The sequence below is a fragment of the Callithrix jacchus genome, chromosome 1 (assembly GCF_049354715.1).
Source record: "Callithrix jacchus isolate 240 chromosome 1, calJac240_pri, whole genome shotgun sequence".
Classification (NCBI taxonomy): domain Eukaryota; kingdom Metazoa; phylum Chordata; class Mammalia; order Primates; family Cebidae; genus Callithrix; species Callithrix jacchus.
In genome coordinates this window covers 111,862,645-111,880,525 of record NC_133502.1, presented here as the reverse complement: position 1 = coordinate 111,880,525, position 17,881 = coordinate 111,862,645, and the positions used below count along the sequence as shown (strand labels likewise).

Sequence of the window (17,881 nt, the reverse complement as noted above, 5' to 3'; positions counted from 1 at the left end):
TCAGGGCTGCCCTGCCCAGCAAGGAGCCAACCTAGTCACTGTCTGCCTGTAGAAGCTTTGCTGAGTTGCTGTGGGCTCCACCCTGCTGCCATGTGAACTTCTCTGCAGTCCTGTTTATATGGGTATGATTAAAACTGCCTCTGCAATGGTGGCCCACCTCTGTAATGGCAGACTCTCTCTGTAATGGCAGGTTGCCTCAGCAATGGCGGGCTGCCTCAGCAACGGTGGGCTGCCTCAGCAATGGTGGACTACCTCCATAGGGGTGGAGTGCCTCGTTAATGATGAATGCCCCTCCCCCAAGAGCTGGACTGTCCTGGGTTCAGCTGTGCTTGCTGTGAAACTCTCAATCCAGAGCGGTTCCAATGGCTTTTTTTGTTTGTGTCATTTTTGTGGGAGTGGGACCCACCAAGCCTGATCACCTGGCTCCCTGTCTCAGATCCTTTTTTTTTTTTAAGTTGAATGGTTGACTTTCTCCCAGGTGTTCCAGTCACCTGCTGAAAAGGCACCAGGATCTGTGTGGTTTCCCGTGTGGCGACCCACTGTACCAGCTGAAACAGCGGTGCTGAAATTCGTGGTGCTTTTTTGCCCGGGAATCTTCTGGCCTGGCTCCCTGTTTCAGTCTCCTGTTTAATCAGATGAGTGGGTGACTCTGCCCTTCCTGAGCTCCAATCTCCAGCTTACAAGGGCCACCAGACCAGTGTATTTTGTGTGGAGAACTGCCCTGCCGGGGCACTGGCAAAACAGCCGCGTCAGCCATAACAGCCATGCTGGTGACCCATGGGGCTCCTCTGCCTGGGAATCTCCTGGTCTGTGGGCAATAAAGATCTGTCTGGAAATTTGGCATCCAGTCACCCTCTGCACTTTCACTGGGAGCTGCAATCCTGAGCTGCTCCTAAACAGCCATCTTGGATCTTCTCCCAACTCCTAAGTGAATCTTAAGATATCCCCTCATAGAACTATGGCCACTTCCTGACAGCATTCAATCCAGATCATCTTTGAGCCTTCCCCCAAATCATCTAACACAAGTCCATGTTCTATGTTAAGTCCTCTCTAATACCCTCTTACTGAGACACCCCACAGTTCCCCATGGTGTGTGTTTTCTTCATTGCAAAAGCCAATAAGCCAACTTTACCAACTATAGGTATGTTCCTGGAACCTTCAGCTGGAGGATATTGACAATATCATGACAATATCATAAATATCTAGTAGTTATTTAGGACTTGCATGTGCTGGATGCTGTTGTAAGTTATTCACCTATATTGACACCTCTAATCTTTGTAACAAATTATGAGATTGGCACTTTTATTATTCCTGCTTTGCAGATGAGGAAACTGAAGCACAGAGAGGTTGAGTAAGTGGAAGTCCTATTTCTCTAAAGAGAGACATTTCATTACAAGTTTGAGCAGAAATTACAGAACAGGGCAAGGGAACACTTCATTTCTTCATGGCCTTTAGGACCTGGGTGACTAAGGGCTAGACACGTGCCCTTGGGCTTTTCCAAAGGGAGATAAGATCCTCTCTACTTGCTCATTTTAAGTCAAAATGTGAAAGGTTGGGGAAAGAATAAAAGAGTAGGCCAATTTCTGAAGACTTGTTATTTTCTTCGATATAAACATATCTCTTGCCAAGAACAGTGAGTTTATATAGATTTTCATGTATCATCTGCATATATCCTATGATATTTATTGAGTGCTTTCTCTGTGACAGGCATGATTTTAGATGTTTACTAATCATTGACAAGCTTGCTATGTCTCAGTGCTCAACTCACCTAATTTCTCAGCAACTTTTGACATAGTTGATCACTCCCTCATTGAGAAACATTCAATAAACTTCCTGGGTCTCTCTCTGTCTCCCTGACCATTCTGTCTCAGTCTCCTTTGCCTTCTCTTCTCCCTTACTGTTACACATTTCCTGGAGTGGCCCTGGCTCAGATTGCCATTGTCTTTTCACCATCTATACTCGCTTCCAGGGGGATCTCATCCAGTGTCATAAATTCAAATACCAGTCACATAACTGATGCCTTCACATTAATTTGGCCACAACTACAGACTGCTATACCAAACTGCCTGCTTGTCATATCATATCACCTCTATCCAGTCTATCAGAAAATCATTTCAGCTCCCTATTCCAAATATATCCAGAATCCAACCACTTCTCACCATCTTCATTGGTGTCACTCTAGACCCTTATCTGTTGCCTGGATTAGTGCTATAGCCTCCTAACTGCTCTCCCTGTTTTTACCCTTGCCCCTCTACAATAGCTCCTCCCTTTCTTTTTACATTAAAATATAACATAAACATAGTGATGTGCATAAATCTTAATTGTACAGCTTGATTTCTACAGATGTTTATACCTGTGTACTTAACACCCAGATCAAAAGATAGATCATTCCCAGCACCCCCCTCCCAGGAGGCTTCCTCCTGCCTCTGTCACTGCTAAAAGCAACCACTCTCTAGACTTCTATCCCCGTAAATTAATTTTGCCTATTTTAATAATCCATATATATGGGACCATACAGTATATACTGTATTATATCTGTTTTTTTCTTCATTCAACATTGCATCTGTGAAATTCATCTACATTGTTGCTTGTAGAAGTAATTCATTTTCTCCATGCTTTGGTATTCCATTATATGAATATACCATAATTATCCATTCTGTTGATGGTCATGTGGATTAATTCCTATGACGATTGCTGCTATGAATGAAAATGTGTGTTTATTCCTCTTGAGTACTCAATATTCTTAAAACAGAGGTCAGACAGTCCTGTTGAAATATCAAATTACATAATTTCTTGCTCATAACCCTCCAGCAGCATTCCATCTTTTCAGAGTAAAAGCTAGAGTTCTGGCAAAGTCCTATGAGACCCTATACTCTTGTACTTGTATATGGCCCATTTTCTAAAAGCATTAACATTGGAGCTCCTTAGAAGTAGAAAATCACGTGTCCCTCCTAGGTCTACAGAATCAGAACCTGCTTTGAGCAAATCCCCTAGGTGATTCACATGCATGTTAAAGTTTGAGGAGCTCTGCCCTTGGCAGTCTGTCCCTTTGCCATCACCTTTCCAACCTCGTCTTCTACCACTCTTTCCCTTGCTTACTCCACTCTGGCCACATGGGTCACTTTGCTGTTTCTTAAACACCCCAGGCATTTCATAGCTGAAGGGTTGTCTGGGCAAGACCCGGTGAGCAGTTTCCTTTCCTGACCCAGTCATAGGGTTCCTGTGTGACCTTAATTTTATGGTATGGTGTCTAACTTTTTATGCCATAATGAATGAACCCAGAGGATGATTATGGGTGATGGACATAGGATGACTAAGAGCAGGTAACAGTGATGGGAGTGAGGGAAGGGGGCATATGGGATGAACAGAAACAGACGTCAGAAGGAAAAGATAAACACTAGAGTGAGGTCAAGAGCTCCTCCAGGGCAGGAGTAGGGTCACATTTCTCTTTGGCCTCTATTGTGCTTGTTTTGATTATATGGTCTCTTTGACTGAGGTCAGAATTTCTCATCCTCAACACTGTTGATATTTGGAGATGCAAGTCATTTTGTTGTTGTTGTGTGTGTGTGGTGCCCTGCATATCATATGATGTTCAGCAGCATCCTTGGCCTCTACCCACTAGATGCCAGTAGCATACTTCAGTTGTGACAATCATAAGTGTTCCCAGACATTGCCAAATATCCCCTGAGAGGCAAAATCATCCCTGGTTGAGAACCACTGCTTTAAGACTAAAACATCCCAAGGTATCAGGGAATTACCTCTGCTTAAGTCCTTGACCACTGCTGGGCTTTGGTCTCACTCCCATTTGTATCAAGCACTATAGGATGTCTGAGATTTTTATCCTACATGCAGGCTAGTTAGTCAGCCTGCCACAGTTTCATGGGTGCTGGCGGAAGACACATGACTCCTGGGTCAGAGACAAAGGACTTATTACTCATGTTAATAGTAACATCCAGTGTATTCACATTTTCTTGCATCCATTCTCCTTGCCCCCAGGTCCCACAGGAGCTGTGTGATCAGGGCCAGGAAATACCTAGATATACAGTGGCTTGCATTACACAAGATGTAGTCTGAGCTAAAGGCATCCAAATCCAGATATAAAGGATCAACATTTATTGTGTACTGTTATTGAAATAATACTAATGGGAAATAAGCATGCCTTTCGTTTTCTCTTGAAAGAGACACCATCTCTGTCTTCCAAGGCTTTTGTTGCATAAAAATCCTTTCTGGAGGAAAGACCGTCAGTGTCTTTGTTTGAAAGGCATACAGAAATGTGAAAGACGGGTGGAAAATTGCCTCTCAACTACAGCGCACAGATTTTGGCTCCTCCCCCTCTCCCCCTCTCCCCCTCTCCCCCTCTCTTCTTCTCCTCCTTTCTCCCTCTCCAACCTCTCCCTCTCCACCCTCTCCACCCTCTCTGTCTTGGGGGTTCTTCCTTACCCATGAGACTTCACACAACAGACCCTGTTCTTCCTTACTTTCTCCAAAATAAACGCACAGATTTATTGTTTAAACTATAAATACACTTCATATATCAAGATGTCTTTTCAACCCAAATAAGCAGATAAGAGGTCACAAGAATAACAAACATTAGGAAAGTTATGAAGGCTTAAGCAATCTAAAAAGTTCTTATAATACTTATTTACTGTTTTAATATGTATGGATTTAGAATGTTTATTGATTCATAACTGTGTACTGTTGTTAAAATAATATTAATCATACTGTTTCAAAACCACCCACAGGCTTTCAGTATCACTGGGAATAAAGTCTAAAACACTTACAATGGCCTGGAAGGTCCCACATGATCTGCCCTCCCCTGGCCCTACCCACCTCCATCTGACCTCATCTCACCTTGGTGTCTTCATTTCTACTTCATCTTGCCTCACTTTCACTGTTGTAGTTGTTGCTCTTGTTAAATAAAGGTGTGAGCAATACCAAATATCAGAGGAAAATGAATTAACATATCAAAATTATTATATTTTCATGTATAAGTTTCAGTGATAGACCTTAGGAAACTTGGAGGAAATTCATGTTAATTAGATACTTTCTGTGTGTGAGGGGCTATGCTGGATTCTTGTGCATCTTTTCATGCTGGTTTTTGTTTGGGGAGTGATGCTTTTATTCTGCTTGATTAGTTAAGAGGTAGCTCTGAATTTCTAATTCACAACTCAATTTAACCTATCACAATCTTAGATCTTTTTCATGTTGTGTTTACATGGTCATTTTTTCTTCATCTTACCTGTGTATCATTTTACTTCTCTTCCACAGACCATTCAGTCTAAGCAAGAGCATTGTCTCCAGAGTAGCTAAGTAGATTTAAAAAGTAGATTTTAAATGAAAGCTTAACTTTACCTGCTGAGCACACAGTCACAGTCAAAGTATAGCAATGTCATAGTGAGATTTTATTCTTCTCCATGTCTAGCCTGAACTATGATATATAGCATGCACTATTGACTTCTTTCTTCTTTACTAACAGAAGCTCTAAAACACAAATATGTAAATTATTTTTATCAACTTTATCTGCAATTTCATAAAGATCATTTTTTAACTCTGTAATAATTAAAAGATTCCTCTGTCTAGTTCTGTTCTGAACCCCTGACCATTTTTCATGTCCTTCTCAGTTTCCTTTCTCAGTGGCTCACATACTTGCCACTCTTCAGAGTAGTCCCAGGCCTTCCACTTCTGTGGGATTTCCCCAAACAACGGCTTTTACTTGCATTACTTTAATCCAGGAATATATGTTGGAAGTTCTCAAACCTAGAACTCCAATGTGAACCTCCTGCCCAGGTCTCAAATCCATCTATCTCACTGCCTTTTGGAGCCAGGGCTGCCACAAATGGTCAGGCAGCTGTGACGGTGGAATGGCTCCATGTAAAAGGATGCCTACACTTCACTGCTTCCCAGGCCCTGCAAATTCAGCACATTTGAAGCTGAAGTCATCTGGCCTTCAAATTGCTTTTCCTCTATTTCCTGTCTCAGTAAATGGCACCTGTATCCACTAACTTAGGATCCCTAAGCCCTGGGCCACAGACTAGTACTGGTCAGTGGCCAGTTAGGAACTGGGCTGAACAACAGGAGGTGAGCAGCAGTGAGTGAGCATTACCACCTGAGCTTCACCTCCTGCCAGATCAAGGGTGGCATTATATTCTCATAGAAGTGTGAACCCTGTTGTGGACTGTGCATGTGAGGGATCTAAGTTGTATGCTCCTTAGGAGAATCTAATGCCTGATGATCTGCCACTGTCTCCCATCACCCTCAGATGGGACTGTCTAGTTGCAGGAAAACAAGCTCAGAGCTCTCACTGAATCTGCATTATGGTGAGTTGTATTATTATTTCCTAAAGTACACCATAAATGTAATGCATTTGAATCGTCCTGAAACCATCCTCCTACCTGGTCCATGGAAAAATAGTCTTCCATGAAATTGGTTCCTGGTGCCAAAAAGGTTGGGGACCACTGCACTTGCTGATCCAGCCAGCAACTGGAAAGTATATTCATTTCCTAGAGCTGCCTCAACAAATGTACTAGTTTTAAGCAACTAAAGATGATGATTTCACAGTTCTGAAGGCTAGAAGGTCCATGGTCCCTCTGAAGGCTCTGGGGGAGAATCCTTTTTTGCCTGTTGCTGCAGTGGCTCCAAGCATTCCTTGGCTTGTGGCTGCATTGCTCCAATCTCTGCGTACATCTTCACATGGCCTTCTCCAACTTGGCCTCTGTACTCTGTGTGTCTTTTATAAGGACATTTGTCATTGGATTTAGAGCTCAATTGGATAATCTAGAATGATCTCATCTTAATATCCTTAATTATATCCTCAAAGACTTCTAAATAAGGTCACATTCTTAGGTTTCGGGGGTTAGGATATGGACACACCTTTCAGGGGCCACCATTTAATCCACCATAGGGAGTCAACCCCTACTCTTCCCTTCTTTCTCCACCCACATTCAGGTTCCCACAGTTCTTACTGATTATATGTCCTTTGGTGCCCATCTACTTCTTTCTGTCTCTGCCACCCTACTTCAAGGCAACATCAGCACCTGCCTGTCTGTTGTGAAAACTTCCCTAGTAGGTCTGCCTGTGGTCAGTACTGTTCCCCTCTATTCGTCACAGGGCAGCCAGAATCCATTTAAAATGCGAATCTGATCATGTCACTGTCCTGTTTCAGTCACTTTATGGCTCCCCATGAAGTCTAACATCTTTAGCATGGTTTGCAAATTCCTCCCATCCTGCCCTCCTTCCTTCAATACCTCAGTCAACTCTCTCCTTGTTTTCTTCAGTAGCTCTTGCAGGATTTATTTCATTTCCTCAAATTAACCATGCTCACTCTTCTTTCCAGGCTTTGGCCTATGTTGTTCCTCTGCCTGAAGTGTTCCCACTCTTCACCCCTCATTCCTATCTCCACTCACCTGGGTAACTCCTATAGGTCTTCAGCTTCAATGTCATTTCCTCACAGAGGCCTCTCAGGACCCGTTAACTAGCTCTGGCAGCCCTGGTGTGCACTTTCATAATGCCCTGAAGTGTACCCATCATAGCTCTGATGACCAATACTGAAATTTCTTGTTTAATGCTGTCACCCTACCTACTAGATTATATGCTCGATGAGGGAAGGTACTGTCTTCCATCCTTAGCATCCAGAGACTGCCTGAACTCTCCATAAATGGTTGGCAAGTAGGGAATGAATAAAGAGTCTTCATGCATAGTTTATTTTCCAATGATTTATTATAGGAATAATTCTGAATTTCTCTACTTTAAGAATAAAATGGGAAAGTTGTGAGGCTAATATGACTTTTTTCCAGGTTGCACATTTTTGACTGCTGAGTCTTGTGACTGGGTAAACAGGCCAGGAGAGGAGTGCCTTGTGGCTGAGGTATGGAGGCCCTGTCTTGGATCAGACTCATCCTCTCATGATATAGTCTTTCTATGATTTGGTACAACTCAAGGATCTGGTAGAAAGGTATATTAGTTAAATTTAGTTTGTTATTTTTTCTTTATGTATTTTTAAAACTACAATTGTTGTCCATGTTTCTAGACCAACTTCGAAACAACACAGTCCCACTACACAGAGGAAACAAGTGAAGAACCTGTTCACCCTCTTAGCACAGTCCTGTCTCCTAAGACATCACCCTTTTGAAGCATGCTCCAGATCTTCTCTTCATTTACAGTCTCAGGTCATTATTTATAGCAGTATGAAAAAGGACTAATACATCCCCATTTTATGTAACTTTCTCATGCCCACACATCTACACATTTGTGAATGTAAATTTCTACCTGGACATCCAGGTGTTTATATATCCTCTGAAACTGAGGTGAAGATTCCCAAGTCTCAGTTCTTGTCTTCTGTGCACCCGCAGGCTCAACACCATGTGGAAGCTATCAAGGTTTGGGGCTTGCACCCTGTGAAGCAATGACCTGAGGTGTACCTTGGCCCCTTTTAGCCACAGCTGGAGCTGGAGCAGCTGGGTTGCAGGGCACCATGGCCCAAGGATGCACAGAGCAGTGGGGCCCTGGGCCCAGTCCATGAAACCACTTTTCCCTCCTAGGCTTCTGGGTCTGTGATGGGAGGGGCTGCAACAAACATCTCTGAAATGCCCTGGAAACATTTTCCCCATTATCTTGGCTATTAACATTTGGCTGCAAACTCCTGGTACCAATTTTCTGTATTGGTATGTTTTTACAGTGTTACAAAGAACTACCTGAGACTGGGTAATTTACAAAGGAAAGAGGTTTAATTGACTCACAGTTCCACATGGCTGGGGACACCTCAGGAGACTTTCAATCATGGCAGAAGGTGAAGGGGAAATAAGGCACGTCTTTCATGGTGGCAGGAAAGACAGAGAGTAAAGGGGGAAGTGCAACACTTTGAAACTATCAGATCTTGTGAGAATTCACTCACTATCATGAGAACAGCATGGGGGAACCACCCCCATGATCTAATCACTTCCTACCAGGTCCCTCCCTTGACACATAGGGATTACAATTTAAGATGAGATTTAGGTGGAAACACGGAGCCAAACCATATCAGGAGATGAGTCTTTTAATCCAAAATATTTATTTTGCATCTGTTATGTGCAAGGCACTGTTCTGGGCACCAAGGCTATGGCAAATGAACAAAAGAGAAAAAAGATACTTTGCCCTCATGAAGCTTACATTGTAGAAGTGGAAAAAGATAAAATAAAATTTAAAAGTGAGTTATATAGTATATGTGAAGGTAAAAGTTCAATAAAACTGGGAAGGAAATAGGGTGTATGGGAGTACACCCCACCCATACACCCTATGGGTGAGGTACTTGCAGTTTTAAAAAGTGGAATCAGAGAAGCCCTCACTGAGAAAATATTTGATGATTATACTAACATACAAATCACAGGATTGTGATTTATTATTAAATGAGTTATTAGAGTATTATCTGGCACATCATAAGTACAATGCTCATAATATTAGCTATTATTTTTATTCTTTTTGTTTCAATCCTTCATCCATAACAAGAATATATCAGAAATTATTTAACCATTTCCTTACTGGTAGACATTTAATTGGTCCCCAGTTTCATTCTATTACAAATACTGCTTATATTGAACAGTCTTGTATGTATTTCTCTGATGAAATACGTAAGTATTTTAGGAGGTAACTTCCCAGACATGAAATTATTGGGGAGAAAAGCATGAAGATTCTTTTGGACAGATAGCTGTTGAATTGCCCTTAAAACTGCTGTACTCATCTGCTTTCCCACAAACAATGCATGAGTGCGCTCTCAACCAACACAGATAGTACCCATTTTTGTCTATATGAGAATTAAAAATTAGATGTGTTCATTGTTTTTTTAATTTTATTTTTCTACTACAAATGAAGTTGAACATTTTTTTATAATTTATTATGTATTTGTATTTTTTTGTGTGTGAAATGCCTGTTTATATCTTTTGCCCTTTTTCTATTGGGTTAACTTTATCGGTTTGTAGATTCTCTTTACTGTTATTTGCTAAATCATATGTATAAATATGAATAGGCTGAAAGTCTGGGTTTATATTTATGTATTTTCCATACACACATTCATTCACATGTGGCTGTTGAACACTGGAAATGTGGCTGGTGCCTCTGTGAAACTGAATTGTTAATTTTAATCTTAATTTAAATATCCCCAATACAGGCAGTTTATTGGACAGCACATCTCTGTAGTAACTTTAGATGTCTGGCAGATAAGATAATTTTCAAAATTTTCTTTTCTTGTATATTTTCCCCTCCAAGGAAATCTTACAATGAGCTTGTCAAGTTCACTAAAGTAATTTCTGATCAGATTCTGACTAGTATTTCTTCCTGGATATTATATTTGCAATATTGTGAATAACTATTAATGAGTTTTGGCATATAGAAAATCTGTCATGTTTGTGTGTTATGTACTCAGCCATTCTGCTGATTCTGATTATAATCTTGTTGATTCTAATAGTTTGTTCAGTTTTCTTGAGTTTTAAAGATAGACAATCATTATCCAGTTGTATTTATTTCTATTTTCACTGTACTGTGGTTAAAAAATATAGCCTATGTGATTTCTACTTTGAGGAATTTATTGGGATATTTTATTGTGGCATAATATAATGTTCCCTAAATATTTACAAAGAATTTAAAAATATTTATTGGTTATACAAATATACACATATTAAGCTTGTTGATTTAATTGCTCAATTCTTAATATCCCTATATTTTTCCAATTTGACCTGTATATTTCTGAAAGAGATGGTTTAATCCTACCATTGTTATTTATAATTTGTAAAAATTGTTTGGTATTCCCAGCAGTTTTGTTTCATATCATTTAATGTTTTGTTGAGTGATTTATAAAAGTTCTTACTGTTCTTTCTTCTTCATTAATTATATATGCCTTTTATCAATGTTAAAGTGTACAGCTCAATTAATTTTCACAGGCCAAACATATTCCTTAAGCCTCATTGCAATTCCTTGCAGTCACGAACCCCCACTTAAGGATAGCTACTATCCTGACTTCCAATAGCATAGGCTAGTTTTTTGTCTTATTTTGATCCTTTTGCTTTATACTTTTTTGTGTCTGGGTGGTGAGTGTCTACAGGGATTACATAGCAACAAATCTAAGATTTGTCTTTTGTAACTGGGTCAAGCTGACTTTTCTGTAGAAATCTTAGATTTATATTAATCAGAACATAATAGCATGTAAGAATAATGACTTTTTTCAGTTTCAGGAATTAATTGTTATTTTCTAAAATAATGAGAGATTATGTTTTTTGTGAAATCATATGAGAATATGAATGGTGGAAGTAGTATTTTCCAGAATGGCTAACTAAATAATGAATATATAGTCTACTTTTGTTTTTATATTAAAATCAGGCTTAAATAAGACATTTCTAACTTAAAGATTTGCCTAAAATTATTTAGCATTGGAAATAACCTGCCCCATGCGTCCTGAAGCTCAAGTTTGGGGACCTTGCCCACAGTCACATGATAGAACTAGAAATTGAACCCAAGTTCATGTGACTCTAAAGAGTGTGTTCTTTCCATAAGCAAAAAGGTGTGGAGAGGTAAGCATGTGTGGCTTCAGTAAGGCTTGAAAGCTGGGGTCCACGGAAAGCTTGGCAGGACATGAAGTTAGAGAGATAAGTTAGGATGGGATTTTTAAAGGCCATATCTTGTCTAGGAGCTAAAGAATCACTGAAAGTTTTTAAGCAGGAAAGTAATACCAACTCAATTTTAAAAAGAGGAATCTGTCAGTAGTATAAAAAGTAGATTAGAGGGAGAGGAAACCAAGAACAGAAAACACAATTTAGTGATCACCTCAGTGGTTCTATTGATGGGTAGTGATGGTCTAAACTGGAGTAGGGGCTGTAGGTAGGCGACTTGGTTCAAGAGTTACTCAGAGACATTATAGTAAGATGTGGCTCTCCATTTCCCAAAATTTCCAGACTCCCTTACAGCTGGGTTTTACATCTGACCTGGTTCTGCCGAGTAGGCACCCCTGAAGGAGTCTTGGGAGGTGGAAGTGGGCAGTGAAAAGCTTTGAAAAGACATTAACTTTTCTTGCAAGCACTGTAGCAGAGGTGACTGGTGTTTTGGAAGTGGTGGAGGTGAAGTTTCAGTATTTAGTCCTGAGCACCTGTGGCTGGAGACAGCAGCTGTGGAGTTCCCCTAGGAGAACCCCACGTTCTGGCTGAACATTTCTCCAGAATGGCTACATCATTCCTGAAAATGTAGAATGGAAACTTACTCCCATGCTCCGCCAGAAATTCTGTAGCTGCCAGATACCCTGCAATCAATCTTGTTCTGTTTAAACTACTGGTTAGGGTGGATTCCATTGTCTGCAACTCATAGACTAACTTCATAGGGTTTGGGGGAGGTCAATATGTGTAACTTGCATATACTGTGCACATGGTGAGCTACATTATTATTTTTATTAGTGCATCACCTGTAGTAATAAAATCAAGCATCCTGCAATTTCTTAAGAATTCTGTGATACTGTTTTTTGTAGCACATTTTTGTTCTAAGATTCTTAGGCATCCTAAGTATTGTAGAATATAATATTTAGGCATCCTAAGTATTGTACAGTATAATACTTAGGTATTCTAAGTATTGTAGAATATAATACTTAGGCATCCTAAGTATTGTAGAATATAATGCTTAGGTATTCTAAGTATTGTAGAATAGAGGTCTTTTGTGCACTGTTGAGAATGACAGTGGAATATTAACTATCAAACTATGAAATATGTACTCTTTAAAATGAGAAAATACAGAATAAATGAAAACACCCTTATTGTTTTTACTTAATAGACAATCTGAAATTGTCTTCAACTTCAGTTAATAGTGTTAATAACTTACCAGACACTGTGTTAGGAGCTGTGGCTTTCAAGAATTTTAGATAATGGTTGAGAAGTTGTATTAGTCTGTTTTCACACCGCTAATAAAGACATACCTGAGAGTGGGAAGAAAAAGAGATTTAATTGGACTTATGGTTCCCTATGGCTGGGGAGGCCTCAGACTCATGGCGGGAGGCAAAAGGCACTTCTTACATGGCAGAGGCGAGAGAAAGCGAGGAAGAAGCAAAAGGGGAAACCCCTGATATACCTATCAGATCTTGTGAGAGTTATTCACTGTCATGAGAACAGCATGGGAAAAACTGACCCTCAGGATTCAATTACCTCTGCCTGGTTCCCTCCCACAACATGTGGGAATTCTGGGAGATATAATTCAAGTTGAGATTGGGGTAGGGACATAGCCAAGCCATATCAGAAGTGCATGGTCTTTTGTTTCTTTCCTAGGTGTTGTCAGCTGCTCAACTTAATGGCATCTTATGATCTTTTTACAAAAATTCTAAATATTTGTTTTGGAGTCCACCTCTTAATATGGCATTTGGCATAAAACACAGGGTTTTTGCCAAACTGAAATTTTTATTTTTACATAGGGCAACCTTATTGTTTATAAGATGTTACATCTACAAGTAAGAATGGTTGTAACTATGTTCTAATCTTTATTGGATGATATATAATAAGATGCTGTTACCACAGCTTCTAAGTTTCTAATACTGCAATTTGGTTGGTATTCAGTTATTTTTTATAAGTTATTGATAAAGGGGGGCTTTTTTTCTTAAGGCAAAAAGAACTTCAAATTACTACTTATTTCCTCATCGAGATTCTTTCTAGGCTGGACATTGAGCATTTAACATATCTGTAGAGCCAGTTAAGTTAAATACCACTTGCCACAGCTTTCATTATGGCTGCTTTGTTTTAACAATGTTAGTTTATGCTTTGTTTTTACCTGAAACATTGATTTTCTTTGGTTTAAAAGGCATTCATAATGTCTCTAATAATTTGACAAAGGTAAAATTTTGTACAAAGGTACTAATTTGATAAATATAAAATATTCTTGTTTCAGATAAAAACAAAAAACAGGTCTACATGACCTCTTGTGGCACAACATGTAGAATAACTTTTGGCATTGCTCAATTAAGCAAATAAAAACAAAACTTTTCATTTGTGAATATATTATGCATAAATTAGTATGTCATTGGAAACCAAAAGCACAATAGTAAACTGATTTGTTTCTCAGAGTTGGCCTAATTATTTCTTAAAAATGGGGAAGGCTCCTATTAAAATGAAATTAAAACTGCAATAAGAATAATTTATAGGACAATACCATTGCCTTTGTGCTATACAATGTTTAGTGTGTCCAAATGAAATTTAGTAACTTTATTATTATGTTAAGGATAAAATTGTATTAAATAGTCTGTGTACCTTTGCATAATTGCCCCTTTGGAAACTCAACAGATTGACAAATTACTGAGGTCAGTAATTTTGTGGCAGTTCTTAATATTTTTTAAACAAAGAAATTGAAGAATGAAAATATACAGTAAAGAGCTGATGTAACAATTTTATGAATGTGGTTAGAATGTGGTTCCTCCTGTATAATTATTTCTAATATGGTAGCTTCCTTTTATGTTTTTTGTTTTTATTTTTGCTTTTATTTTTAATTTTTCTTTTTTTTAAAATTATACCTTAAGTTCTGGGATACATGTGCAGAATGTGCAGGTTTGTTACATAGGTATACATGTGCCATGGTGGTTTGCTGCACCCATCAACCCGTCATCTACGTTAGGTATTTCTTCTAATGCTCTCCCTCCCCTAGCTCCCCCATCACCCAGTAGGCTCCAATGTGCGATGTTCTCTTCCCTGTGTCCACGTGTTCTTATAGTTCAGTTCCCACTTACAAGTGAGAACGTGCAGTATTTGGTTTTCTGTTTCTGTATTAGTTTTCAGAGAATGGTTTCCAGTTTCATTCATGTCTCTAAAAAGGACATGAACTCTTCCTTTTTTATGGCTGCACAGTATTACATGGTGTATATGTGCCACATTTTCTTTATCCAGTCTATCACTGATGGGCATTTGGGTTGGTTTCAAGTCTTTGCTATTGTGAATAGTGCTGTAATAAACATATGTGTGCATGTGTCTTTATAATAGAATGATTTATAATCCTTTGGGTATATACTCAGTAATGGGATTGATGGGTCAAATGGTATTTCTGGTTCTACATCTTTGAGGAAGCGCCGCGCTGTCTTCCACAATGGTTGAACGAATTTATACTCCCACCAACAGTGTAAAAGCATTTCTATTTCTCCACATCCTCTCTAGCATCTGTTGTTTCCTGACTTTTTTATGATGGCCATTCTAACTGGTGTGAGATGGTATCTCACTGTGGTTTTGATTTGTATTTCTCTAGTGACCAGTGACGATGAGCTTTTTTTCATGTTTGTTGGCTGCATAAATGTCTTCTTTTGAGAAGTATCTGTTTACATCCTTTGCCCACTTTTTGATGGGGTTGTTTTTTTCTTGTAAATTTGTTTAAGTTCTTTCTAGATTCTGGGTATTAGCCCTTTGTCAGATGGATAGATTGCAAAAATTTTCTCCTATTCCGTAGGTCGCTTAATCACTCTGATGATAGTTTCTTTTGCTGTGCAGAAGCTCTTTAGTTTAATTAGATCCCATTTGTCTATTTTGGCTTTTGTTGCCTTTGCTTTTGGTGTTTTAGTCATGAAGTCTTTGCCCATGCCTATCCTGAATAGTATTTCTTCTAGGGTTTTTATGGTTTTAGGTCTTACATTTAAGTCTTTAATCCATCTGGAGTTAAATTTTGTATAAGGTGTAAAGTAAGGGTCCAGTTTCAGTTTTCTGCATATGGCTAGCCAGTTTTCCCAACACCATTTATTGAATAGGGAATCCTTTCTCCATTGCTTGTTTTTGTCAGGTTTATCAATATCAGATGATTGTAGATGTGTGGCATTATTTCTGAGGCCCCTGTTCTGTTCCATTGGTCTATGTATCTGTTTTGGTAACTTTATTTTTTATAATTTCAACTTTTGTTTTAGATTCAGGGTACAGGTTTGTTATGTGTGATGCTGAGGTTTGGGGTATGAATCATTCCATCACCCAAGTGGTGAGCATAGGACCCAATAGGTAGTTTTTCAGCCATTGCTCCCCTCTCCCTCAACCTCTTCTAGTATTTCCTGGTGTCTATTATTGCCATCTTTATGTCTTTAGTTACCCAGTGTTTAGCTGCCTCTTATAAGTGAGAATATGAGGTATTTAGTTTCCTGTTCCTGTGTTAATTCACTTAGGATAATAGCCTCCAGCTCTATTCGTATGGCTGCAAAGGACATGATTTAATTCCTTTTTATGGCTGCATAGTATTCCATGGTGTATATGTACCACATTTTCTTTCTCCAGTCCACCATTGATGGGCACCTAGATTGATGCCATTTTTTTACTATTGTGAACAGTGCTTCAAAGAAAATATGAGTGAATATGTCTTTTTTTGTAGAATGATTTGTTTTCTCTTAGATATATATAACCAGTAATGGGATTGCTGGGTCAAATGGTCATTCTATTTTAAGTTCTTTGAGAAATCTCTTTAAAATTAATTGTGGTTCTTTAATTGTTAAACTAACTTCATATAAGCTTGTAAAATCCTCAGAATGTGAAGTTATAAGTAGGAACATTTTGATTTCAAATTATTTTCTAAAACAATATCAAAAGGTCCAGAGATAAAAAATTATTATTATAAAGGATCTACAATTATTTTGAAATAGGAAAAAGAATTTTGTATTCAGGATCTGAGTTAACAACCATTAAGATAACTTACTGTACATGTTCTGTTTTGCTTTTATTTGTTGTTTTTAGTGTCAGTAATTGGGAAGGAAGGTTGAAAATGAATATATACATAGTTAAAGGATGCAATTAGTGGTAAATTAATAATTGCATTAATTCGTTTATCCCTTTATGGCTACTGAAACGTTTGGTAGTTAAGTGTATTAATTTGATTTTTTTTGTGATGGAGTTTCGCTCTTGCTACCCAGGCTGCAGTGCAATGGTGCAATCTCAGCTCACCGCAACCTCTGCCTCCTGGGTTCAGGCAATTCTCCTGCCTCAGCCTCCCGAGTAGCTGGGACTACAGGCACAAGCCACCACCAGCTAATTTTTTGTATTTTTAGTAGAGATGGGGTTTCACCATGTTGACCAGGATGCTCGATCTCTTGACCTCGTGATCCACCTGCCTTGGCCTCCCAAAGTGCTGGGATTACAGGTGTGAGCCACCACGCCCAGCCTAATTTGATTTTTAAAGTGTATACAGATACAGACCTGTGACTTTAAATATAATCTTATGAAATATAGGATAGTTAATAAAATTTTAATTGATAATTAACATTACAGATCAAAATGATATCTTTCATCATTGTGTTTTGCTCATGGAGAGAGTCTTCATGGATTTTTTTTCTCAATCTAGACTCATAGTTTATCACAGATACACAATCTTGCTGATTTTCGTAATTTATGAAAGATGGACATGGTGGCCTTTATTTTTATCAGTAACGGAGTAGACTCAGAATATAATGTTTGTTCATGACTAGTTTTTTAAATATACTTAACTTAGATGTAGTTTTAGGTTTACAGAAACGGCATATAGAATTCCTGAACACCCTACATTTATTGTACCCAACTGTTAACATCTTACATTACTATGGCACATTTGCCACAACAAAGAAACTAACATTGACCCATTACTATTCAATACATCCCACATTCACATTTCATTTGTTTATCTCTAATATGGTTTTTCTGTCCCAGAATGTCATCCAGGATGCCACATTACATTTAGTCTTCTTGTCTCTTGAGCTTCTTCATCCCTCACCTTGCTCTTTCATACTGTTCTCATCGGAAGCAAGTAACTAAGCAAAGCCCAAGATCAAGGATGGGAGTTACACTCTACTTCTTTCAAGAGGGAGGAGGAGTATCTACATAAATGAGTTGGAATTCTTCTGTACAGGATATTTGTCTTTACTCCACTTATATTAGTATAGACTCACGGATATTTATTTTGTACTTTT

General features: G+C 38.8%; 1 protein-coding gene across 7 annotated transcripts in view; it reads left to right on the top strand.

Annotated features, from left to right (window-relative positions):
* Positions 1 to 17,881, top strand: part of PLGRKT (plasminogen receptor with a C-terminal lysine) — a 281,104-nt gene that overhangs the window by 256,318 nt on the left and 6,905 nt on the right. For 3 of the 7 annotated variants that reach the window (XM_078368535.1, XM_078368524.1, XM_078368528.1), the window contains exon 4: positions 8,027 to 8,165. The exons of the other annotated variants lie outside the window; for them this stretch is intronic. In XM_078368535.1, coding sequence (XP_078224661.1) covers positions 8,027 to 8,165 — 139 coding nt within the window. The remainder of the gene's footprint in view (positions 1 to 8,026; positions 8,166 to 17,881) is intronic. 7 annotated transcript variants of the gene reach the window in all.